Source organism: Pleurodeles waltl, chromosome 8 (genome assembly GCF_031143425.1).
Source record: "Pleurodeles waltl isolate 20211129_DDA chromosome 8, aPleWal1.hap1.20221129, whole genome shotgun sequence".
Lineage (NCBI taxonomy): Eukaryota > Metazoa > Chordata > Amphibia > Caudata > Salamandridae > Pleurodeles > Pleurodeles waltl.
The window spans coordinates 197,561,413-197,586,933 of record NC_090447.1 but is presented as its reverse complement, the minus strand read 5'-3'; the positions used below and the strand labels follow the sequence as shown (position 1 = coordinate 197,586,933).

The window sequence follows — 25,521 nt, the reverse complement described above, 5'->3', positions numbered from 1 at the left end:
CCAGCTCAGTTGCCTGCGAATCTCCTGACCCTGCCAACTCTATTGTACCATTGTGACCCTCTGCACATCTGAGGCAGAGTCCTGTGATCTGTCTCTCCTGAAGCGACCTCTCCAATAATCACGCCTGACTGTGCCCATGCTCCAAGCAGGGACCTTGTACTACATTTTCAACGAGTCCCAAACCTCCTCAGGATATGCAAAGAAGTGCGCCTTTCCATTGGCTAGGACCTTGAGTTTGGAAGGATATAGCAGCATGTATTGAGGTTCATATTGCTCAGCTTCTGCATTACCTCCAAAATGATTTATGGTTCTCGAACTTCGGGACTGCCTGTTCCCGGGCAGCTCTGAGAATGCAATCCCTGTCCCTATAGTTCAGGATCTTTGCTATGAAGGCCCGAGGAAGAGCCCCCAGCAGAAGCATCAGTGCCTAGTGCGCTTGTGTAATGATCAAGATTTCTGAGAGACCTTTGTGTTGGAACACTGCTGCATCCACTATTCCAGGAAGCCTGCTGATGTCACTGCCACCTTCTCCAGAAAGCCTAAGATCCGAATATTGCTGCAATCGGAACAGCCCTACGCACCCTCCACCTTTAGCCTCCAACTCTCCATTACTCAGTTTATTCTGGCCATCTGCTTCTTAAAAACCACCACTTCCCCGTGAAGTTTCTCAGTGTTACCCTCTGCTCTGTTCACTTTCCCCGCAACTTTACGGAGATCAGCCCTGAACAAATTGACGTCAGTGGAAACTGCCTCAGTTTTAATGTTTCAGGGCAGTGCATGACCCATGCATAGTCGTTAGCACTCATGATGTGGCCACGGATAAAACCCCCTCCTGGCGAGTCACCCGCTGCAAGTGCTGCAGCACTGCCATGTATTGGGTGATAGTGTTAGTGCCCGCTGCCCTTGGGTCCTGTCCTCCAATAGGAATGTCCACCTGAAGCCCCCTGCTCTTCCGCGCCCCTGTTTCTGCAGCCTCTCAGCTGCCCCTCGCAGCTCCACCAGGTCACACTTGGTGGGTGTAAATGTTCCTAGAGAGGCAGTGCTGCTTACTTTCTTCTTGCGCCAGAGGACTGAGAAAAGATTCTCAACCCAGTGTAAATTCACTGTGGTGACGGTTCAGTGGCTATTTTTCCTGCTGTTCCTTTCCTAAGTCTTCCAATCAGTAGTGGGCCTGCCAAAACAAAAAGGTACTTCAGTCCCCATACAAAAGTAGACTAATCCGCTGGTGGTCATGGACGAATATATCAGAAGGGTTTCTGCAGTTTCTTCATTTATGAAGCAAAATTTACTATAGCACTGAAAATGCCTCACTGGCTGGAGTAAAACATAAGTTTGGTTCCTCTTTTCTTCAGGCTTAAAGGGCCTTCACCCAGGGCATGGGTTCCTTTACTAAATGGGACAGAGATTCAGGCTTCACCCTTCTTTCCGCCCCCCCCCCCTTTCTTTCACACATGCTAGATACCTGGTAGTGAGGTTACAAATCATTAAAAAAAAAAAAAGGAGTGTAATAGAGCTTCATGCCTAAAGGGCCTTCACCCAGGGTATTGGTTCCTTCACTAGACGGACAGAGATCTAGGCTTTCCCCTTCTCCTTCCTTTTCTTCTTTCACACATGCTAGGTACCTGGAACTGGTCACAAGGTTACAAATCATACATAAATCGAGTGTAATAGAGCAAGCTCCAAAGACAGCAATGTGCCCGGAATTCTTTCCATTCTTTTGTGGTAGACAAAAGGGGATCACCGTATTGGACATCACACTGTAGTAATGTGTTATTTCTAATGGAATCATGGAAGTGGTTACCATATTCCTGATAATTATTCATTTTTCAATGAGTTATTAGCTGTATTCTGTAGATTACATGAAGGCATTCTTTTGCATTCACGTCAGTTGTTTACACATGGTATAGTTGTCCAGGGATGTTAGATGAGTTTATGTTTAAGAGTTTATGTAAGCACTTTTTTTCTGGAACATTAGGTAACTTCTACGCTTTCATATGAATTCTGGCGATAACAACTAGAGATCTTTGTTCGGTGAAGAAGAAATCAGATGATGATGATAGATCCTCCCTCCTATAGAGAGACCTCTAAACTCGTCAAATGGGATTCCCATTCTCTTTTGACTATTTTCTAAGACAAAATGGTTAGTATTCATTATTTCCGGGAGGCTAGACATGCTGAAGGAGATGGATGCACTAGGCAGACCTATTAGGAATGACCAAATGCAGTTTAAGTGCCTCCACACCACCTTGTTCATCATTTGTCTTCGTCATTGAGCCCCATGTCCCTTTACTTGCATTGTTACTGCTGGTGAGGTTGAGGCAGCAATTGTGTGAACTCTCACTTATGCCTTCCTTGGGGGGCTGACTTTTACCAAATTACCTTTCAAAAAATGCAAGACTGCACCTGCATATTTGACGTAAATTTGGTATGGGATTCATGAGGGATTGACTCAACTTCTGTGCTTTTCTTGGGGCATTTTGAAGATATACGTTCCAACTAACAGCCTTTTAATACCTTGGTTTGCTGCCAGTCTCCTCACGACTCCAGTATGTGATGTGGGCATGCTGTAACTATAAGCAGCTTCAAAATAGCCATAACTAGGATATCAGAGCAGTGATTAGAGACAGAAAATCACCCAAAACAGCTGATAAACAGTTGATAAATTAACTGGGGGGAAAACTGCGCCTAAGGAGCAAACTGGTATACCGTGCATTAAAGCCTTGATGAGTCTGGAGGAGCTAATAGTGAGAGCTAAATGTTAGAGGCTGGATAGCCACTTGTAATCCAAAGCTACCACTAAACTACCATCTGTATGGAAAAAAGTGCAGGAAATGCTCCCCCTCACCCCACACCTCGTCACACACATTCACTACAGAACGCCCTTACCGGCCCTCCATGCCCTAAATGCTCCTCTGCAACCGCACACTCTGCAGTTTCAACACTCCTGCTTATGGCTCGGCCTCATTCAGATCCAGGTGGTGGGTTTTCATGACCTTATGGCCAGGGAGGACCACCACCTGCGAAAACCATACAGCAGCTACTGCCACGGTCTCCATTTGAAGAGCCTGGAATCCTTCATATTCTTTGCCTAGCAGCATACATGCTCTTCTACAGCTTGGTAACCCACATTGAGGGGCCACATTATCTTACTGGCACACTTGTTTGGATTTAGTTGACAGAGTTCAAGTCAAGAATCTAGTTGGATTCTGTTAGAAAATGGCTTCCTGTTGCAGTTAACCCTGCCCCGCCACTTTTTGCCTGATATTGATGCTGACTTGCCTGAGAGTGTACTGGGACCCTGCTAACCAGGCCCCAGCACCAGTGTTCTTTCACTGAAAATGTATTACTGTTTCCACAATTGGCACACCCTTGGGACACAGATAAGTCCCTTGTAAAAGGTACCTGTGGTACTAAGGGCCCTGTAACCAGGGAATGTCCCTAAGGGCTGCAGCATCTGTTGTGTTGTGCCACTCTAAGGGGCCCCTCACCTAACACATGCACACACTCTTTGCAGATTGTGTGTGTTGGTGGGGAGAAAAAGGCACAGTTGACATGGCATCCCCCTCAGGGTGCCATGCACACAAAACACTGCCTGTGGCATAGGTAAATCACCCCTCCAGCAGGCCTTAAAGCCCTAAGGCAGGGTGCACTATACCACAGGTGAGGGCATAGGTGCATGAGCAATATGCCCCTACAGTGTTTAAGTCCATTCTTAAACATTGTAAGTGCAGTGTGGCCATATTAAGTATATGGTCTGGGAGTTTGTCAAAACTAACTTCACAGTTCCATAATGGCTATACTGAATACTGGAAAGTTTGGTATCAAACTTCTCAGAATAATAAGCCCACACTGATGCCAGTGTTGGATTTCTTAAAAAACGCATAGAGAGGGCATCTTAGAGATGCCCCCTGTATTTTACCCAATCCTTCAGTGCAGGACTGACTGGTTTGTGCCAGCCTGCCACTGAAAGATGAGTTTCTGACCCCCTGGGGGGAGAGCCTTTGTGCTCTCTGGGGCCAGAAATAAAGCCTGCACTGGGTAGAGGTGCTTCACACGTCCCCCCTGCAGGAACTGTAACACCTGGCGGTGAGCCTCAAAGGCTGAGGCGTGGAGTTACAATGCCCCCAGGGCACTCCAGCCAGTGGAGATGCCTGCCCCCTGGACGAGCCCCCACTTTTGGCAGCAAGTGCAGAGGGATAATGAGAAAAACAAGGAGGAGTGACCCCTCAAGCCAGACCCACCCCTAAGGTGACCTGAGCTGAAGTGACCCCCCTCCTTGAGAAATCCTCCATCTTGCTTTAGAGGAGTAGGACCAATAGGGATAGGGATGTGCCCCCCTCCCCAGAGGGAGTGGGCACAAGCAGGGTGTAGCCACCCTCAGGGACAGTAGCCATTAGCTACTCCCCCCTGACCCTAACACACCCCTAAATTTAGCACTTAGGGGCAACCCTGAACCTAGATCATCAGATTCCTGATGACCTTAAGAAAGAAGGATGACTGCTGAGCTGAAAACCCCACAGAGAAGAGGAGACACCAACAGACTCGGCACCAACCCTACCAGCCCGTCTCCTGCTTCGATAAGCTGCAAGAAGAGAAGCAACGCGTTATGCAGGACCAGCAACCCCTGAAAATCCTCCAGGGGACTGCCTGCATCACCAAGGACCAAGAAGTTCCCATGGACAGCGGACCTGTCCAAAAAGAAGATCAAGAATCCAACTTTAAAGGGACTCTCACAGTGTTGACGGTGCTCTCATCGACTGTTTCGTCAGTGCCGCCCGTAATAGTCACTCTGTCAATGTCGACTGTGGCTGCCACAGGATCCTTGTCGACAACACTTTTATCCTTGTTGACGGGGCGCCCCATCTCGTCAACAGGAGTATTCTCGTCAACGACCCTCCCGTCGACGATTGATCTCACGTCGGCGGTGCCTCTGTCGATGATACCCTTGTCAACTATGCCTCCGTCGACAATGCTTCAGACAACGCCTCCGTCGACTACACTCGTGTCGACGGTACTCTTGTCGATTACACAGTCGATGACGTTTCCAGTGACTGTTATCGTCGTCGCCACCATCTACGACACGAGGATTTTGTCATCCACAGTCAAAATGATTCCGGCAAAACAACAAAGACCATCGTTGTTACCTCTGTACCACTCTTCAGAGTATACTCCTCTTAAAAGGATATCGAAGACTCATTTGACACCGTCAGTAGGAAGTTGGCTCTGTATGCACTATTTCAAAGTAAGGAATAGTATGCACAGAGTCCAAGGGTTCCCCTTAGAGGTAAGATAGTGGCAAAAAGAGATAATACTAATGCTCTATTTTGTGGTAGTGTGGTCGAGCAGTAGGCTTATCCAAGGAGTAGTGTTAAGCATTTGTTGTACATACACACAGGCAATAAATGAGGAACACACACTCAGAGACAAATCCAGCCAATAGGTTTTGTTATAGAAAAATATCTTTTCTTAGTTTATTTTAAGAACCACAGGTTCAAATTTTACATGTAATATCTCATTTGAAAGGTATTGCAGGTAAGTACTTTAGGAACTTTGAATCATTTCATTAGCATGTATACTTTTTACATAAAACACAATAAGCTGTTTTAAAAGTGGACACAGTGCAATTTTCACAGTTCCTGGGGGAGGTAAAGTAATGTTAGTTTTAACAGGTAAGTAAGTCACTTACAGGTTTAAATTTTTGGTCCAAGGTAGCCCACCGTTGGGGGTTCAGAGCAACCACAAAGTTATCACACCAGCAGCTCAGGGCCGGTCAGGTGCAAAGGTCAAAGAGGTGCCCAAAACACATAGGCTTCAATGGAGAGAAGGGGGTGACCCGGTTCCAGTCTGCCAGCAGGTAAGTACCCGCGTCTTCGGAGGGCAGACCAGGGGGGTTTTGTAGGGCACCGGGGGAGACACAAGTCAGCACAAAAAGTACACCCTCAGCAGCGCGGGGGCGGCCGGGTGCAGTGTGCAAACATGCGTCGGGTTTTCAATGGTTTTCAATGAGAGATCAAGGGATCTCTTCAGCGTCGCAGGCAGGCAAGGGGGGGGCTCCTCGGGGTAGCCACCACCTGCGCAAGGGAGAGGGCTTCCTGGGGGTCACTCCTGCACAGAAGTTCCGTTCCTTTAGGCGCTGGGGGCTGCGGGTGCAGGGTCTTTTCCAGCCGTCGGGAAATGGAGTTCAGACAGTCGCTGTCAGGGGGAGCCAGGGGATTCCCTCTGCAGGCGTCGCTGTGGGGGCTCAGGGGGGACAACTTTGGTTACTCACAGTCGTAGAGTCACCGGAGGGTCCTCCCTGAAGCGTTGTTTCTCCACCAGTCGAGTCGGGGTCGCCGGGTGCAGTGTTGCAAGTCTCACGCTACTTGCGGGGAGTTGCAGGGGTCTTTAAATCTGCTACTTGAAACAAAGTTGCAGTTCTTTTGGAGCAGGGCCGCTGTCCTCGGGAGTTTCTAGTCTTTCTTGAAGCAGGGCAGTCCTCAGAGGATTCAGAGGTCGCAGGTCCCATGGAAAGCGTCGCTGGAGCAGGTTTCTTTGGAAGGCAGAAGACAGGCCGGTAAGTCTGGGGACAAAGCAGTTGGTGTCTTCTGTTCTTCCTCTGCAGGGGTTTTTCAGCTCAGCAGTCCTCTTCTTCTTGTTAGTTGCAGGAATCTAAATTCTTAGGTTCAGGGGAGCCCTTAAATACTAAATTTAAGGGCGTGTTTAGGTCTGGGGGGTTAGTAGCCAATGGCTACTAGCCCTGAGGGTGGGTACACCCTCTTTGTGCCTCCTCCCAAGGGGAGGGGGTCACATCCCTATTCCTATTGGGGGAATCCTCCTTCTACAAGATGGAGGATTTCTCAAAGTCAGAGTCACCTCAGCTCAGGACACCTTAGGGGCTGTCCTGACTGGCCAGTGACTCCTCCTTGTTTTTCTCATTATCTCTCCTGGACTTGCCGCCAAAGGTGGGGGCTGAGTCCAGGGGGCGGGCATCTCCACTAGCTGGAGTGCCCTGGGGCATTGTAACACGAAGCTTGAGCCTTTGAAGCTCACTGCTAGGTGTTACAGTTCCTGCGGGGGGGGGAGGTGTGAAGCACCGCACCCAGAGCAGGCTTTTGTTTCTGTCCTCAGAGAGCACAAAGGCTCTCACCGCATGGGGTCAGAAACTCGTCTCTCAGCAGCAGGCTGGCAGAGACCAGTCAGTCCTGCACTGAACAATTGGGTAAAATACAGGGGGCATCTCTAAGAGGCCCTCTGTGTGCATTTTTTAATAAATCCAACACTGGCATCAGTGTGGGTTTATTATTCTGAGAAGTTTGATACTAAACTTCCCAGTATTCAGTGTAGCCATTATGGAGTTGTGGAGTTCGTTTTTGACAGACTCCCAGCCCAAATACTCTTATGGCTACCCTGCACTTACAATGTCTAAGGTTTTGCTTAGACACTGTAGGGGCATAGTGCTCATGCACATATGCCCTCACCTGTGGTATAGTGCACCCTGCCTTAGGGCTGTAAGGCCTGTTAGAGGGGTGACTTACCTATGCCATAGGCAGTGTGAGGTTGGCATGGCACCCTGAGGGGAGTGCCAGGTCCACTTAGTCATTTTCTCCCCACCAGCACACACAAGCTGGTAAGCAGTGTGTCTGTGCTGAGTGAGGGGTCCCTAGGGTGGCATAAGACATGCTGCAGCCCTTAGAGACCTTCCCTGGCATCAGGGCCCTTGGTACCAGGGGTACCAGTTACAAGGGACTTACCTGGGTGCCAGGGTTGTGCCAATTGTGGAGACAATGGTACATTTTAGGTGAAAGAACACTGGTGCTGGGGCCTGGTTAGCAGGGTCCCAGCACACTTCTCAGTCAAGTCAGCATCAGTATCAGGCAAAAAGTGGGGGGTAACTGCAACAGGGAGCCATTTCTTTACACAAGCCCCCCCCCCCCCCCCAGCCCACAGGCCAGGAGACTCAGCCAAAGCTGGGAGAGTCTTCCTAGTCTGTCAGGCGAGGAAGAGTAGAGGAAATAGGCTGGTTTGTTGCAGGGCCTACTCTGCCTTACATCCTCCTGTTCAGGTCATTCCCTCTGGGGAACTGACCCACTTCCACAGTGATAGGACCTAGTCTGAATTGCCTCTTGTCTGTGCTTTTAATGTCTTCACCCATTCTCTCTATTTTGGGGTTAGAGGTATCCACCTCTGCTAATCTTATCTTAGCCAGGGTCACCCCTAGCTTACCCAAAGAGGTTACCCAGAGCTGGAGTAACCCCACCATGACCAATAGGGTCAGGGGGCCTAACTTGCTATTTGGCATGGGGTCAGACCACCATGCCAAGGACAGTGCAGCCATAAAGGCTAACACCCAGCAGAGGCCACTGACAGCTGTCAGTGCCCAGAACCACACCTTTAGCTCTTCACCTACAAGGGAAGGGGCTAAGTTACAGGCTTCTTTGGGTTCAGGGTGCCTGTCTGCTGTATTAGAGTGGAGGGTTACCACATCTTGTAGTAAACACCCTTCTTCCACTCTTTCTTCTGTTAGCTGAGGAGCCACCCACTCAGGCTTAACAGTTGCCTGACTAGCCAGGACTTCTTGTGGGTCAGGTTGGACTTTACCAGTGCCAGTTTTGTAGTTCTCCCCTACTGGAGCAGAATCTCCTTGGCTTTCTGGAACCTTGACTAAAGGTTGTCCACCCTTCCTACTCTGTTTTCTTTTCTTTTTCTTCTGGGGCCTACTTGCAGTTACTGCAGAGGCAGCACCTCCAGAATCCTTGGGAGAGGACTGGCACTGGACCAGTTCCTCTCTTGGGCTCTGACTAACCTCTGGGTAGTCATTTCGAAGGAGACAATCAAGGGGGAGGTCTGTACTGACTACCACCCTTCTCCAGCAAAAAGTCCCACCCACTTCTATGGGCACAAAAGCCACAGGCCTATCAGTGACCCTGTCTGGGCTAACTCTTACTCTGGCCATCTCACCTGGGATGTACTGGTTTGAGAACACCAGCCTGTCATGCACAATAGTGTGACTGGCACAAGTGTCTCTCAGGGCAGTGGCTGGGATTCCATTCACCTGTAGGTGGTGGAAGTGTCTACTTCCCTCTGGAATCTCCAACTCACCTGTTGGGCCCTTTTTCCAGTTGAAGGCTATGAAGACCTCCTCATCTGAGGAGTCATCCCCAATGGCTACACTGGTTACCCCTGGGATTTTGCTAGGGGGTTTGTTTTTGGGACAAGAAGTGTCCTTGGTGTGGTGCCCTGTCTGTCTACAGTTATGGCACCATGCCTTAGTGGCATCCCAGTTCTTACCCTGGTACCCACCTTTGTTTTGGGTTGTGTCTCGGGGCCCACCCACCTGGTCTGGTTTTTGGGGGCCTTCAGATGACTCTCTTTATTTGTTTCTAGTGTCACCCACTTTCTCCTGGGGAGGCTTTGTAACCCCTTTCTTTTGGTCACCCCCAGTGGAAGTTTTGGTTACCCTAGTCTTGACCCAGTGGTCTGCCTTCTTTCCCAATTCTTGGGGAGAAATTGGACCTAGGTCTACCAGATACTGATGCAACTTTTCATTGGAGCAGTTACTTAAAATGTGTTCTTTCATAAACAAATTATAAAGCCCAACATAGTCATGCACTTCATTTCCAGTTACCCAACCATCCAGTGTTTTCACTGAGTAGTCAACAAAATCAACCCAGGTCTGGCTCGAGGATTTTTGAGCCCCCCTGAACCTAATCCTGTACTCCTCAGTGGAGAATCCAAAGCCCTCAATCAGGGTACCCTTCATGAGGTCATAGGATTCTACATCTTTTCCAGAGAGTGTGAGGAGTCTATCCCTACACTTTCCAGTGAACATTTCCCAAAGGAGAGCACCCCAGTGAGATTTGTTTACTTTTCTGGTTACACAAGCCCTCTCAAAAGCTGTGAACCATTTGGTAATGTCATCACCATCTTCATATTTAGTTACAATCCCTTTTGGGATTTTCAACATGTCAGGAGAATCTCTGACTCTATTTATGTTGCTGCCACCATTGATGGGTCCTAGGCCCATCTCTTGTCTTTCCCTTTCTATGGCTAGTATCTGTCTTTCCAAAGCCATTCTTTTGGCCATCCTGGCTAACTGGATGTCCTCTTCACTGGAGTTATCCTCAGTGATTTCAGAGTTGTTGGTCCCTCCTGTGAGGGAGCCAGCATCTCTGACTATTATGTTTGGAGACAGGGCTTGAGAGACCCTGTTCTCCCTAAATAGGACTGGTAGGGGGGAATTTTCCTCCAAGTCACTATCTTCATCCTCTGTGTTGCCATCCTCAGAGGGGTTGGCCTTTTTAAACTCTGCCAACAGCTCCTGGAGCTGTAGTTTGGAAGGTCTTGGGCCCATTGTTATTTTCTTTATTTTACAGAGTGACCTTAGCTCCTTCATCTTAAGATGGAGGTAAGGTGTGGTGTCGAGTTCCACCACATTCACATCTGTACTAGACGTTATGCTTCTAAAAGTTGGAATACTTTTTAAGAATCTAAAAACTAGTTCTAGAATCTAATTCAAACTTTTACCAAACTTTTAAACTCTAAAAGAAATGCTAACAGGGACTAACACAAGGCCCTAGCAGGACTTTAAAGAATTTAGAAAAATTTCAAATTGCAAAAATCAATTTCTAATGACAATTTTTGGAATTTGTCGTGTGATCAGGTATTGGCTGAGTAATCCAGCAAATGCAAAGTCTTGTACCCCACCGCTGATCCACCAATGTAGGAAGTTGGCTCTGTATGCACTATTTCAAAGTAAGGAATAGTATGCACAGAGTCCAAGGGTTCCCCTTAGAGGTAAGATAGTGGCAAAAAGAGATAATACTAATGCTCTATTTTGTGGTAGTGTGGTCGAGCAGTAGGCTTATCCAAGGAGTAGTGTTAAGCATTTGTTGTACATACACACAGGCAATAAATGAGGAACACACACTCAGAGACAAATCCAGCCAATAGGTTTTGTTATAGAAAAATATCTTTTCTTAGTTTATTTTAAGAACCACAGGTTCAAATTTTACATGTAATATCTCATTTGAAAGGTATTGCAGGTAAGTACTTTAGGAACTTTGAATCATTTCATTAGCATGTATACTTTTTTCATAAAACACAATAAGGTGTGTTAAAAGTGGACACAGTGCAATTTTCACAGTTCCTGGGGGAGGTAAAGTAATGTTAGTTTTAACAGGTAAGTAAGTCACTTACAGGCTTCAGTTTTTGGTCCAAGGTAGCCCACCGTTGGGGGTTCAGAGCAACCACAAAGTTATCACACCAGCAGCTCAGGGCCGGTCAGGTGCAAAGGTCAAAGAGGTGCCCAAAACACATAGGCTTCAATAGAGAGAAGGGGGTGCCCCGGTTCCAGTCTGCCAGCAGGTAAGTACCCGCGTCTTCGGAGGGCAGACCAGGGGGGTTTTGTAGGGCACCGGGGGGGACACAAGTCAGCACAAAAAGTACACCCTCAGCAGCGCGGGGGCGGCCGGGTGCAGTGTGCAAACATGCGTCGGGTTTTCAATGGTTTTCAATGAGAGATCAAGGGATCTCTTCAGCGTCGCAGGCAGGCAAGGCGGGGGCTCCTCGGGGTAGCCACCACCTGGGCAAGGGAGAGGGCTTCCTGGGGGTCACTCCTGCACAGAAGTTCCGTTCCTTTAGGCGCTGCGGGTGCAGGGTCTTTTCCAGCCGTCGGGAAATGGAGTTCAGACAGTCGCTGTCAGGGGGAGCCTGGGGATTCCCTCTGCAGGCGTCGCTGTGGGGGCTCAGGGGGGACAACTTTGGTTACTCAGTCGTAGAGTCGCCGGAGGGTCCTCCCTGAAGCGTTGTTTCTCCACCAGTCGAGTCGGGGTCGCCGGGTGCAGTGTTGCAAGTCTCACGCTTCTTGCGGGGAGTTGCAGGGGTCTTTAAATCTGCTACTTGAAACAAAGTTGCAGTTCTTTTGGAGCAGGGCCGCTGTCCTCGGGAGTTTCTAGTCTTTCTTGAAGCAGGGCAGTCCTCAGAGGATTCAGAGGTCGCTGGTCCCTTGGAAAGCGTCGCTGGAGCAGGTTTCTTTGGAAGGCAGGAGACAGGCCGGTAAGTCTGGGGCCAAAGCAGTTGGTGTCTTCTGTTCTTCCTCTGCAGGGTTTTTTTAGCTCAGCAGTCCTCTTCTTCTTGTTAGTTGCAGGAATCTAAATTCTTAGGTTCAGGGGAGCCCTTAAATACTAAATTTAAGGGCGTGTTTAGGTCTGGGGGGTTAGTAGCCAATGGCTACTAGCCCTGAGGGTGGGTACACCCTCTTTGTGCCTCCTCCCAAGGGGAGGGGGGTCACATCCCTATTCCTATTGGGGGAATCCTCCTTCTACAAGATGGAGGATTTCTCAAAGTCAGAGTCACCTCAGCTCAGGACACCTTAGGGGCTGTCCTGACTGGCCAGTGACTCCTCCTTGTTTTTCTCATTATCTCTCCTGGACTTGCCGCCAAAAGTGGGGGCTGGGTCCAGGGGGTGGGCATCTCCACTAGCTGGAGTGCCCTGGGGCATTGTAACACGAAGCTTGAGCCTTTGAAGCTCACTGCTAGGTGTTACAGTTCCTGCGGGGGGGGGGAGGTGTGAAGCACCGCACCCAGAGCAGGCTTTTGTTTCTGTCCTCAGAGAGCACAAAGGCTCTCCCCGCATGGGGTCAGAAACTCGTCTCTCAGCAGCAGGCTGGCAGAGACCAGTCAGTCCTGCACTGAACAATTGGGTAAAATACAGGGGGCATCTCTAAGAGGCCCTCTGTGTGCATTTTTTAATAAATCCAACACTGGCATCAGTGTGGGTTTATTATTCTGAGAAGTTTGATACTAAACTTCCCAGTATTCAGTGTAGCCATTATGGAGTTGTGGAGTTCGTTTTTGACAGACTCCCAGCCCAAATACTCTTATGGCTACCCTGCACTTACAATGTCTAAGGTTTTGCTTAGACACTGTAGGGGCATAGTGCTCATGCACATATGCCCTCACCTGTGGTATAGTGCACCCTGCCTTAGGGCTGTAAGGCCTGTTAGAGGGGTGACTTACCTATGCCATAGGCAGTGTGAGGTTGGCATGGCACCCTGAGGGGAGTGCCAGGTCCACTTAGTCATTTTCTCCCCACCAGCACACACAAGCTGGTAAGCAGTGTGTCTGTGCTGAGTGAGGGGTCCCTATGGTGGCATAAGACATGCTGCAGCCCTTAGAGACCTTCCCTGGCATCAGGGCCCTTGGTACCAGGGGTACCAGTTACAAGGGACTTACCTGGGTGCCAGGGTTGTGCCAATTGTGGAGACAATGGTACATTTTAGGTGAAAGAACACTGGTGCTGGGGCCTGGTTAGCAGGGTCCCAGCACACTTCTCAGTCAAGTCAGCATCAGTATCAGGCAAAAAGTGGGGGGTAACTGCAACAGGGAGCCATTTCTTTACACCGTCTATAACATCACCAGGTAAGGTGTCACGACTTTTGCCATCTCTCTTTTTAGCTGGCGATGATGATGACGAATCAGAGGAAGGCTGAGTGGTGTAGCCAGGAGTCCATCTCAATTACATGTAAAATGTCAAGAGTACTCTGATGACGACTCCTATTATGATCAGCAATACTACGACCCAGTTCCACATCAGCCACAGCAAGGAATGGTATCCTTACCTTCTGGTCTGATTTCTGACCTACAGGCCATGCTGGCGGATTATAAGGAGCGCTTCCGTCCACAGGTTGCAACAGATCCTATTCCAGTGGTTACGGCACCATGTACTCCAGTAACCCTGCCAGTTCTTCCTACTACTCCACAGATTCCTTCTCAAGCTCCGCAGGGTCCACAAGCCCAGGCTTTGTCAGAAGAAGTGGCTGAAGAAGAGGAAGCGCTTTCAGAACAGGATGAGTGAGATGACTATGTACTCCCAGCACCTCCCTCACCAGAACTAACTTCTGTTGAGTCCCCTCTGGAAGATATTAGTTCATTTAATAATTTATTAGGGAAAGCGGCTGCACGATTTGAGTTTTAAATGCCAACCACACAGCAGGATTGCTTCTTGTATGATTTTAAAGAACCTCATAGGAAGGTGGTCAGAGCAATCCCTATTATAGATCATGTGTGGAATCAGGGATTGAAAATTATGCGTAACCCTGCTACGGTGCCAGCAGTCTTAAAAAAGTTAGATAAGAAGTATAAAGCGACAGATGATGCCCCTGCTTGCCTTTTGGGACATCTGAAACCAGACTCAGTGGTTTCTCAGGCTGCCCAGCGACGTTCTCGAAACCCTTTGGCACCTCTGTCTGCACCCCCAGACAAGGATGATAGGCGCCTTGACAACATCAGAAAAAGATTTTCTTCTATGTCTGTCATTGTGGTCCGCGCTGCCAACTCCTTTGGCGCTCCTGGGAAGATATTATAGGCAGCTGTGGTCGGACATTGCTCACTCGGTAGATGATCTTTCTGATTCTAGCAAGACCGAGGCGAGGAAGATTCTCATTGAAAGACAGTGCACATCTGCAGAGGTTGATTGTGCATTAGACATTGACGCTATGGGGTTTGGGCTTCTGGCCAGATCAGCAGTTTTAAGGCGCCAGGGGTGGCTTAAACCCACAAATTGTCGACCGGATGTCCAAACTAAGATTCTGGACCTTCCTTATGATAGACAAGACCTTTTTGGCAAGCATGTGGACGACGCTCTCCAAGCAATCAAGGCAGACACTGATACTGCCAGGTCTTCAGGATCACTGCAGTACAAACGCATTCCCTTTCGTGGAGCCAGAGGTAGAGGGCAGTCTTCCTTTCAGGGTGGTTACCAATCATACAGGTACCCAGCTTATTCCTCACATTTTCAATCTTCCAGACCCCAATATCATCAGAGACAGCCTCCGACAGCAGCATACAGCAGACCTCCTCCCAGATGAAAGTTAGGGAGACAACCCAAAGATACCTCCTGCAGACAATGACAGCCTCCAATGGCCGGCTGCCTCTCCTTCCTTAAAACATCACCTGCAACGTTGGCGTTCGATAACAAACGACAGGTGGGTTCTGGACATAATAAGTTACGGTCATCTGCTAGAGTTCACTTGTATGCCCCTCGAGACTCCGCCTTCCTGGGTACGTCAAAAGCATCTACATCTTCTCCTCCTGGAAATAGATGTCATGTTATCCAAAGGAGCGATAGAGGCCGTACCTTATTCTCAAAAAGGAAGAGGCTTCTATTCTCGCTTCTTCCTAATCAGGAAAAAATCTTGTCTGTGGAGACCCTTCCTGGATCTGAGGGAGCTTAACAAATATCTGAAGAAGCAGTCCTTCCGCATGGTAACATTGAAGGATGTTTTGCAGCTTCTCAACAGAGGAGATTTTATGGCTTCCTTAGACCTGCAGGATGCCTTCTTCCACATACCCATTCACCCGAAGCACAGGAAATTCTTAAGATTTATGGTAGCCGGCCAGCACTTTCAATTTAAAGTGCTACCTTCCGGACTCAAATCTGCTCCCCGGATTTTTACAAAGTGCCTAGCCCCTGTTGCAGTGTATATAAAGTGCTACAGACACCACATATTTCCATATCTGGATGACTGGTAACTGAAGGCTTCCAACATCCAGTCTCTACGTTATTCTCTCAAGATGTCTATATGCCTTTTCAAACAGTTAGGTCTCACTCTCAATCGAGAGAAGTCCCATCTTCAGCCTACAAGAAGAATAGTTTTCCTGGGTGCTATATTGGACACAACTCAAACAAAGGCGTTCCCAGCGGAGGAAAGACAACTCAAACTCATCAAACTAGCAGACGCAGTGCAGAAATTTCAAGTCATTACTGGGGATGATGTCCTCGTGTATCAATCTAATTCACCACAGTCACCTTTGGATGCGTCCACTACAAGAAGAGCTCAACAAGCAATGGAAACCGATGCAAGGTTCCTTCGGGGACATCATACAGATAACAGCAAGGATCTTAGATTCCCTTGATTGGTGGATAACACCGGCAAACATCTCCAGGGGCTTAGGATTCTTAGCTCAGGTCCCTTTGTTTACAATAACAACGGATGCTTCGATGGAGGGATGGGGTGCATGTGTACAAGACCTCCAAGTGAGTGGCAAATGGACCCCTTCTCACGCTACTCTTCACATCAACCTCCTCGAGCTCAGAGCTAAGTACCTGCCACTGCAGGCTTTCCTGCCAAGAATCTGAGGCTCATTGGTGCTTGTCTGAATGGACAATACGACCACCATGCACTACATCAACAAGCAAGGAGGGACTTGGTCTCATCTGCCTTCCAGGAAAGCACAGACCATTTGGACCTGGTGCATTCAACACACAGTACACATAAGAGCAGAACATCTTCTAGCAGTGAGCAACACCACAGCAGACTCGCTAAGCAGGCTCGGCACACCTTCCCACGAATGGGAACTGAATCAGCGGACACTGGACGCAATATTCCTCAGATGGGGAAAAACAAATCTGGACCTGTTTGCGACATCCCAGAATGCGAAATGCCGGTTTTATGCAAGCTGGCATCACCAACCAGGGTCGTGGGGAAATGCCCTTTCAATAGCATGGTCAGGCATTTATGGTTACGCTTTTCCTCTGATACCTCTACTTCCGCGGGTCATCAGCAAGGTCAAATCGGAGCCATGTCAGCTACTCCTAATTGCTCCAGCCTGGCCACATCAACCGTGGTACACGGAACTTCTGTTGCTGTCCTCGTGTCCTCCCATCAGGTTAACACCGGTTCCGGAGCTATTAACCATCAATCAGGGCCCAGTGAGGCATCCAGATCCAAGGTCTCTCAGATTAAATGCATGGCTCCTGGATTCAATTAATTTGGCCTATTGAATATTCCTAACGACTGCAAGTCCGTTCTAGCTAAAGCACGTGCTGATAGCACTAGTAAAACCTATAAATTAAAATGTCAACGATCCTGCTTATGGTGTATTTCTAATGACATTCACCGGCTTACTTCTGCTCCAGAGCAAGTCTTGCCTTATCTCCTTCATCTGGTGCGCTCTGGTCTTGCCCATGCATCTATTAAGGTTCACTTGGCAGCTATTTCCAGATATAGACAACTCTCTAAGGGGCCATCCCTCTGGCCCCATGGGCTCATCAAGCAATTCATGAAAGGTCTCTTCCGGTCTTTTCCTCCAGTTAAAGCAGCGCCTCCAGCTTGGCAACTAAATATAGTCCTGGGTCAGCTAATGAAGGAACCATTTGAACTCATTCATAAAGCACACATCAAATATCTCACCTGGAAGGTAGCGCTTCTCTTGGCCTTAACATCTGCTCGTTAGTCAACGAAATTCAAGCATTTACCATCCAAGAACCTCTTCTGAAATTTGCTGGCAATAAGATCATCCTGCGAACCAATCCTAAGTTTATCCATAAGGTTCCATCAGACTTTCATATTAATGAGCCAGTGGTGCTGAAGGCTTTCTTTCCACAGCCTTAGACTGAAGCAGAAAGATCGCTTCATTCTCTCAATGTCAAAAGATGCCTTAAGTTCTATCTGCAACGAAAGTCTTCAATCCGGAAATCAAACCAACTCTTTGTTGCATTCAGTGAGCAGACTATTTCCAAATGGATTTCAAGCGCAATAGCCTTTTGCCATCAAAGGTTTGGTCAACCCTGGACGCCAGAGTACGTGCACATTCCGCTAGGACAGTCTCCACATCCTGTGCACTCTTTTGTGGTGTGTCTCTGCCAGACATCTGCCGAGCAGCGACGTGGAGGACAACACACGCTTTCACGAAGCATTACTGCTTGGCTGCTGAGACGCACCGAGATGCAGCAGTGGGTCAGGCAGCCCTTAGGCAATTGTTCCACTAAGGTGAGCTGTTTTTTTCCCACCATCCGCTCCTGCTATAAAATCATATTTTCTGTTTAACACTAAAGTACATCTTATGCATATAGATATATATTTGGGTGTGTTAGCTCTAATTTCTTTGCATTTACTTTTTTTAATGCGGATGATATTTTTATTATATGGTAAACAATGTTTTATGAATACAGAAAATGTGCGGGTTAATGCTTGCTAGTCTTATTCAAGCATGTGAATCTATGAAAGTTCCAATACTGGAGTAAGAAATAAGTTACTTACCTGTAACTGTAGTTCTCCAGTATTGGAAGCTTTCATAGATTCACATGCGAGCCACCCGGCTCCCTGATGAGCTCACCTTCGCTCTTTTCTCAGTGTTCTTCATTATTACAGCACTTCTGAGGGAAGGCAGCTTCTCACAGGAGGGTCTATGGGGTGAGGCAAACTGATTGGTTCAACTTTGAGTTTGGGTCTATTTGACAAAATGACTGTGATATGTAGTTGAATTGAGGCCTAGGCCATGTATTGTAGATGTACATTTTAGGCCTAGGTTGTATATTCCACCTGGGACTCCCATCTCGACGACGGGGAAGTATTCAAGCATGTGAATCTATGAAAGCTTCCAATACTGGAGAACTACAGTTACAGGTAAGTAACTTATTTCTTATTTATTTTCTTCTTGCTTTTTATTTATCTTAATCTAATGCTTTGCATTCATTGAATTTAATTCAGCGCTTGTTAAAAATGTCAGAATTTACTGCCATAAATATAATCTGAGAATCCACCACATCACATTTAGCTCCTTATGTATCCAGTGTGCAATGCTTTATTCGTTCTGAACTAACAGTGCTATAATGCGTTTGCTTCACAGAATGTTGCTGAAGGTGACACCAAAGTGCTGTATTCTTTGTATGGAGTTGTTGAACACAGTGGAACCATGCGGTCTGGACACTACACTGCGTTTGTTAAAGCACGGCAACCAAATACACGTTTGGCGGATCTTGTAATCAATAAAGTTGTTCCTAAAGGTAATTATGTACAAAAAAGAACCAATATTCCGAACTAATCAGTTATTTAAAAATAAGATGGTAGTAACAGGTCCTTTAATTCAAATGGCAGAGAGACTTGTAGTTTTAAATGGAGACATAGCTCCCTAGCACACTATTTCTAAAAGTTTTGGAATTTGTTGCAAATAAACAAAAGTTGGGAGTAGAGTTCCGTATCCCCATCAGCAGATGCAGGAAGGAAAGGACCTAATGTCAGCGCTTTGTGGTGCCACTTATGTGTAGCTGACTACTCAGTCACTTGCTGAGTGTTTTGGAGCCAACGCAGAGTCATCCGATGTCTCCTGCCAGGACACAGGAGCACTGCTAGTGAAGTTCCCCAGATCCTTTCTGGCATCTGGGGATATTCTGCAATTAGAAATATCCATCAGAAGCACCTGTTTACAAGGACACTGAATACCATGCAATAGAATAGTTTTTTTCCCAAGCCTCTCCTAGGTGGATTGGTCGAACAGTCATGGTCCCCTCAAAAGTGGTGGTGTGAGGGTTGATGCTAGATGCAGTATAATACAATTATTGTGGCAGAAAGGATAGAACGTTTAGGTCAAGCTGAACCTGTGCTACCAAGCTACAGATGGGTGGGGAGTCCTCAAAACAGCCTCAGTCTAGACCTTTCTGCACTGTTGCACCCCAAAACATATAATGTCAACAGTCAGGGTCTGGGCAAAAGGGTCGACTGATGTGGGGTGTGACTATATAATGCTGAGAAAGGTTAGAGTCCCCACTGTCCTAAGGTTAATTCATGGGTGTTCCTAAGGGAAACTACACCTGCAGTTTGGGGGTCCCTAATGACTGAGGAAAAAAGGGGAAAATGCAGTGGAAGCTCAGACAGTTAAATTAGTGGTGAATTCCAAAGGAAGTCGGGAACCTTCGACCTTAAAATTGGCTTGACCATCCACTAATGGCAGAGATAGAAGAGCCAGAATCATTATGTGACAGCTACAAAGTTGTGACCAAATAAATCTTGAATACAGCAGTTGGTCTAAACAGATTTTAGCTCTGTACGGTTCTTACATGTAGGATGTCCAGTCAACATTTCAACTATTGTAACCTGATATGGAATTAAAACAGCTGATAGGATGTACGCCATTCTGTTTTTATTTTTATTTTTTGTTGGGAGACACATTTAAAATTTTCAAGCATTGAAAACATTATAGCTCTATTGCATAGCCCAACAATAACATTCTAATCTACTAAAACAGAAAAGGATGGTAATATTGTCTGTATTAATAAATAACACCTCTGTTGAACTGATTAGACACATGGAAAAATAATATGACACGACTCTCAGTATGAGTAGAAATTTTAATACTGCACTACCCAAAAGCCACTAAGGAGCAACCTTTCCAAAATCTTCCGTGACCTTCCTGAGTAAATATGCCTTCAGCCTCTTTCTTCCATGGAGACCCGCAATGTCCTCATAATGTACAGCAGATAGAGTTTTATTCTGTGGTTACTTGCGTTTGATGGAGGAGCACAGTACACCCTTCAAATGAATTTGGTGTCATAGCATTTGGAGGTGACTGAGTTTTCTCACTGTCCAAGACGTAAGATGGAAGCCTTGGCAAGACTTTAAGAAATAGTTGTGGGTCATGGATCCTCGTGTGGTATGTCTTTGGTGCCTGGGCTCTGGTCACAGTTGCAAGTCATGCACCAAGTGTGCCCTCATGCACCCAAAGCAATGCAAGACCAGGAGGCAAACCTCTACATTGCCAAACACAAGAAAAGGGCACGGTCTAATCATAGGTCCTGCTCCAAGTCGCACGGGCAGTCTTGGCCCTTGTCCTGAGGTCGCTCTTGTGAACAATCTGATTTCAGCTTGAAGTCTTTGAGTAATTTAGAGTCAAAGTCTAAACGCAAGCATAAATATGTGAAGCAGAACTTGATCCCATTTTGCCACTCAGGTTCTAGCAAGGAGGCACAAGAGTTTCAAGATGAATGTCACACCCCTTTGACATTTGCAGATTCTGAGCTGATTCTTCAGTTGATCCAAAAGCACCATGTGTTCCCTGGCCTTCTTTGATCCCACAGGAGATACTTGCCTTCAAAGAGGCTATGATGCAAATTTCTGGTGTGATTTCTGCTCCCTTTTGAGTGAAGATGGGCCCAAAATGCTGCTGGGCTCCCCAGTCAGATTACTGCCTGCGGGACCATCCCTTAGCCGTCTGCACCCTGTTACTGGGCCCGTCCCAGTAACAGGGTGCAGACCAGTGCTAAGATCATACCAGTTCCAACATCAATGGTGCTCATATAGACCCCACCAGCACTGATATGTGACTCAGTACTGATGTTGCCTCAAGCGATGTTGCACTAGGAAATATCACAAGCATTTGTCATACAGCCCAACTGTAATCAGAGATCTTGAAGCAACTACTAGCAGAGGCTCCACTATTTTTGGCTGTCATTCTGAGCATGTACAAGAGATACATCTCACCCCTGAGGACACTAATGAGGATGATGATGACAACGTGAAAGGGGATGAATTAATCACCCCTTATTCTGATGATGCACTATCTCTAGATCTGCAGATTGCAGTTGGGCTAGGTACTTCCCTTGAAACTGAACTTAACTCCCAACATTGGCCACCGACATAAGAAAGAAAGCCTTATTTGGTGTGATGGTTCAGGCAGCAGCTGAGTTACTGTATTTGCAGTTGCTCTCCATCGAGATGAAAACAAATGTGTTGACTGAAATTCTTCAGTCAGAGCCCACTCCTGAGAGCCTTTGCTGCCATTTAATAATGCCTCACCATTGCCTTGATACTTACATATCTCAGTCCATGTTCATGCATACTTGCTTGTTCTATTTCTCACATTAAACAATGGTTTCCCCGTTGCAGTCGTCATATGAGTGAACTGCAGGCACTTTCAGTGCAACCACCATATACCACCTTTTTCCCTAACAAGTTGGTGCTGAGGACTTGGTGGCATTCTTGCCAAAAGTTGACACTCCCTACTACGTTGGCAAATCCATCACTCTGCCTGCTTTCTTTGCTCTCTCTCACCCCTCAAAAGAAGAGGAAAAGCTTCATTGACTGGACCCCAAAAGAGCTTTAAACTTTTATATTGATCATACCATGGACGGTCAAGTGGATGATCATCTTGTTGTGGGGTTCTCCGGAGCAAAGAAAGGAAAGGCTATGCACAAGAGGACTTTTTTGAGGTGGCGAGTCTACTGCCTTAAGGTGTGCTGTGGATTGGCCAAGAAACAGCCCCCAGAATATCGGAGGTTTCATTCCACCAGGGCTGATATTTCTACAACTGCATTAACTTGTGGACTGCCAGTTCTTGACATCTGTCAGGCTTCAGTGTTGGCATCAGTGCACAAAGCCTTACTGCAATGACAACCAATTACAGCATGTAGGAAGTTTCTCCTGCTCATTCCTGTAAGGCATTTTGGACTGTGCCCACTCATCAGACCCACCACCTAGGAAGGTACGGCCTTGGTATATAGTACAAGTTGAGAAATCTGTGGTTAGAAGTATCCATCAAAAGAACAAGTTAATTACCTTTGGTAACGATCTTTCTGGTGGATACTCTGCTAACCGCAGAGTCCTCATTGCCCTCCCATCTGCCCGTTCAGTTCAGTGGTCTCTTTTATCATACCAAAGGGTCCCAAGTTATTATTCCATTATTCAGCATTTTTCATGCTCTTCGTCTGAGGGAGCATAAAGGTAAAAGGCAGGAAACTGATGTCGTCATGCAGGGGTGGTGCTTCTATGCGGCTCTGCTTGGTCACATCCGGGGCAACACACTGGTTTAAGAAGTTTCAGGGTGCAGTCTGTCACCTGGGGAGTACTCCATGGTGAACAATCTGTGGTTAGGTAAAGTATCTACCAGAAAGAAACGTTACTTGAGGTAAGTTAATTGTTCAGCTAGGAAACAAATCAAATTAAGCAAATTGATAGATATCTTGACAGTTGGTTTGTGATTTTGATTTTACAAAATCTAATCATAGAAAATTAAAAGCAAGGAATCTGAATGGACGAGGGACTTTTTTGTTCCCACCATTCAATGCACTTTTGAGGCGTCAAGGTGGGTCCGAGTGCCTGAGTGAGCTAATTGGCTGCCCGCAATAAAAACAAATTCCCTTGTAGCAGCCATTGCAGAAGGTGAAAAACTAAGCATTCCTTCACTTCAGTGATGTGAGGAGTTCCCTGAAAAAAATTAAAGGAAAGCGCTTGAGTTTCCTTGCAGAGCTTGCAAACTATTTACTTGCTATTATTTATTTATTATTATTTTAAACACTTTATGGGATTTAATTTTGCTTGTGAATCTTGAAAAAAACAGATGAAATTTGTAGATTATGATTGACACAGAGGTTGGGTGCTCAGAGCTTGATGTGCATGGCCGTAAGCAGTACAATGGCGGTTTGGTGGAATGTGGGCATGCGTAAGCCTAACACAGCATGGCTAAAATCATACACAAATGGGTTGGGTGGTGCGTGGGCTGGACATATCCACACAGAGCTTGCAGCATATGGATAATACCCATGCACCCCTGCTTTGTGTGGAGATAAGGCTAGTGCAGGGAACGCCCATAGCTATTATTGCAGGCAAGTTTGGAAAGGATGGGGTTGGGTGCTCTGAGTAAGCTTGCCTTCCTTCATGATACATTGATATTTGTATATGAAAAGCTCAGACATTCTGTGAAAATATCACTTTTAAAGTGATGTTATAGTTGTAGAGCAGAACCTAACACCAGCTACATTAAGCCGCACACACTGTTATTAATGACTCCTGCCAAATCCTCACCTGCCCTTCTCAAGACCTTGCATATGGCACCACTGATGACATTTCTATTGACATCAGTGACAAGAGAATTGTCTGATGTGGAGTGTGTGCATGAGAAGAAGAATAAAATAGATGGTTAAATGCAATACTATTCATCAGAGGAACAGAACTTAGCCCAACGCTATATGCAGTTGATGCTGGAAGGATGGGGTGAAGCAAGACTACAGAGCCCTCTGCCCATAGCCTTCCTCTACAACCTTCTCCAAGCGCCCATTCTTCTGAGAGCTGTTTAGTGCAGCTTTGGGCCATGTGCTACTTGCTGGGATGTAAAGTTTCTAGGGCAGCTGACCGAAACCCTGCACTTACCCCCACTACAGTCGCAGCTGTTGACATTAGGCAGCATTGGTTTAGTGCATGGCGTAGCCTTCAGCCGTGCACATTGGGCTTTTGGTGAAGGACCAGTACCTGCACTCTCACAGAATTGTTCAAGCTTGCTTTGCATGGCTTTTGCAAAGCCGCTCTTGATGCAGGGCCTGGCGGTAGCCTCTACACACAGCTGTCTCTTGGCATATGTCCCCATGCCACTGAGTTTGCTGAGCGTGGCCTTCTGCATTGCAAATTGAGCTCTAGTTACAGATCCTAGCCTGCTGTCATCTCATGTCCTTTATGGGCTTTGGCTGTGTGCAGCTGGCTATGTGAGTCTAGCCTGTCCTTCAGCAAACCCGTTGCCAATGAATCAGCTTTATACAGGCAAAGGCCGAGCACAGCAGACTCCTGGCTACACCAACCTTCATGCCATTAACTTTGTTGCAGGCTCTGGAGAACTCTGCACAGGCCACTCTTTGTGGATGACTTTGACTAGGCCTTTACCATCCCCAGTACCACTAAATGCCCTGGGAATAGAAGGATCTGGGAGAGCTCCTTGCCCTCTGTGGACATGCATGCATAGTGGGTCACAATTTTCTTTTTTTAGTTATATTAAGTTTGCAGACTCCAATCTGGGTCTGTGAACTTGGACTGAAATTACCATTTAAGAAAAGAAGTGATCACTTTTGTATCAATGTATAGTTTTCTGAGGTTGCTGTATGGATGCAGTGTCATATGGTGTGTGGAAGGGCAACACTTTAAGCATGTATCCATTTTGTGTTTTTTTTTTTTTTGTCTGTAAGTCAGTGTTGGTGCTCAAGGACTCCACTGGTTGCTAACAAAAGTAATTAAGCTCTTCGGGGAGCTCTTATAAAGAAAATAACTTATTTTATTTATTGCCAGATAAAATGGTTGATATATATATAGGAAACACAGTGTGTTGAATTTCATTGCAGATTTTTTTTCTTACAGTTCTGGAGACTGAACCAACAAAAGGAAGATGGTATCACATTAGTGACACTCATGTGCAAGATGTGCCTTTGAATAGAGTGCTGACTTCACAAGCCTACCTCCTCTTCTATGAAAGAATACTGTAGTGGTTGCCATAAAATAGATTGCTTTATGAACTGTATTCTTTAAAAGTTTCGGATATGCATCAAAAAGAAGAAAAGTTGTAAAACACAAGACTTTTTGATTGATACTGACGTAAATATAAATATATCAGATGAAAGGTCATTAAATTATGGCAAACTTAACTGGATTATAAAAAAAAATCATGTTTTTGTTAACATTTTATATTTGTTCAACTAGAGTAATAAATACAATGTCCTTGATTCACTCCAATTGCTTCCTTCTATTTATAATTGATGTTTTCATTTAAGTGTTTAACCTAAAACAAACGTTAACCACTGTCCATACCAGAAAGATTAGTATACAGACATTGTGAATTTAAAATAGTGAGATAATTTGAACCAACTCTTCTAAATAAACCTACTGTTTTCAGAAGTTTCAGAAATGTTTTCCCGTTTGAATATATTTGCTGATAACATTTATTTTGGTAAATTTCTATACGGGACGACTATTTGATATTTATAGTCCTTTTAATGTCAATACATTGGCA

At 46.4% G+C, this 25,521-nt stretch overlaps 1 protein-coding gene across 3 annotated transcripts in view; it reads left to right on the top strand.

Moving 5' to 3' along the window:
* USP16 (ubiquitin specific peptidase 16) overlaps window positions 1-25,239 on the top strand; it is a 318,997-nt gene extending 293,758 nt beyond the window's left edge. For all 3 annotated transcript variants that reach the window (XM_069204074.1, XM_069204073.1, XM_069204072.1), the window contains exons 17-18: window positions 18,610-18,766; window positions 24,873-25,239. In XM_069204074.1, coding sequence (XP_069060175.1) covers window positions 18,610-18,766; window positions 24,873-24,997 — 282 coding nt within the window. In that variant the 3' untranslated portion in view covers window positions 24,998-25,239. The remainder of the gene's footprint in view (window positions 1-18,609; window positions 18,767-24,872) is intronic.
* Window positions 25,240-25,521: the final 282 nt, after the last annotated feature.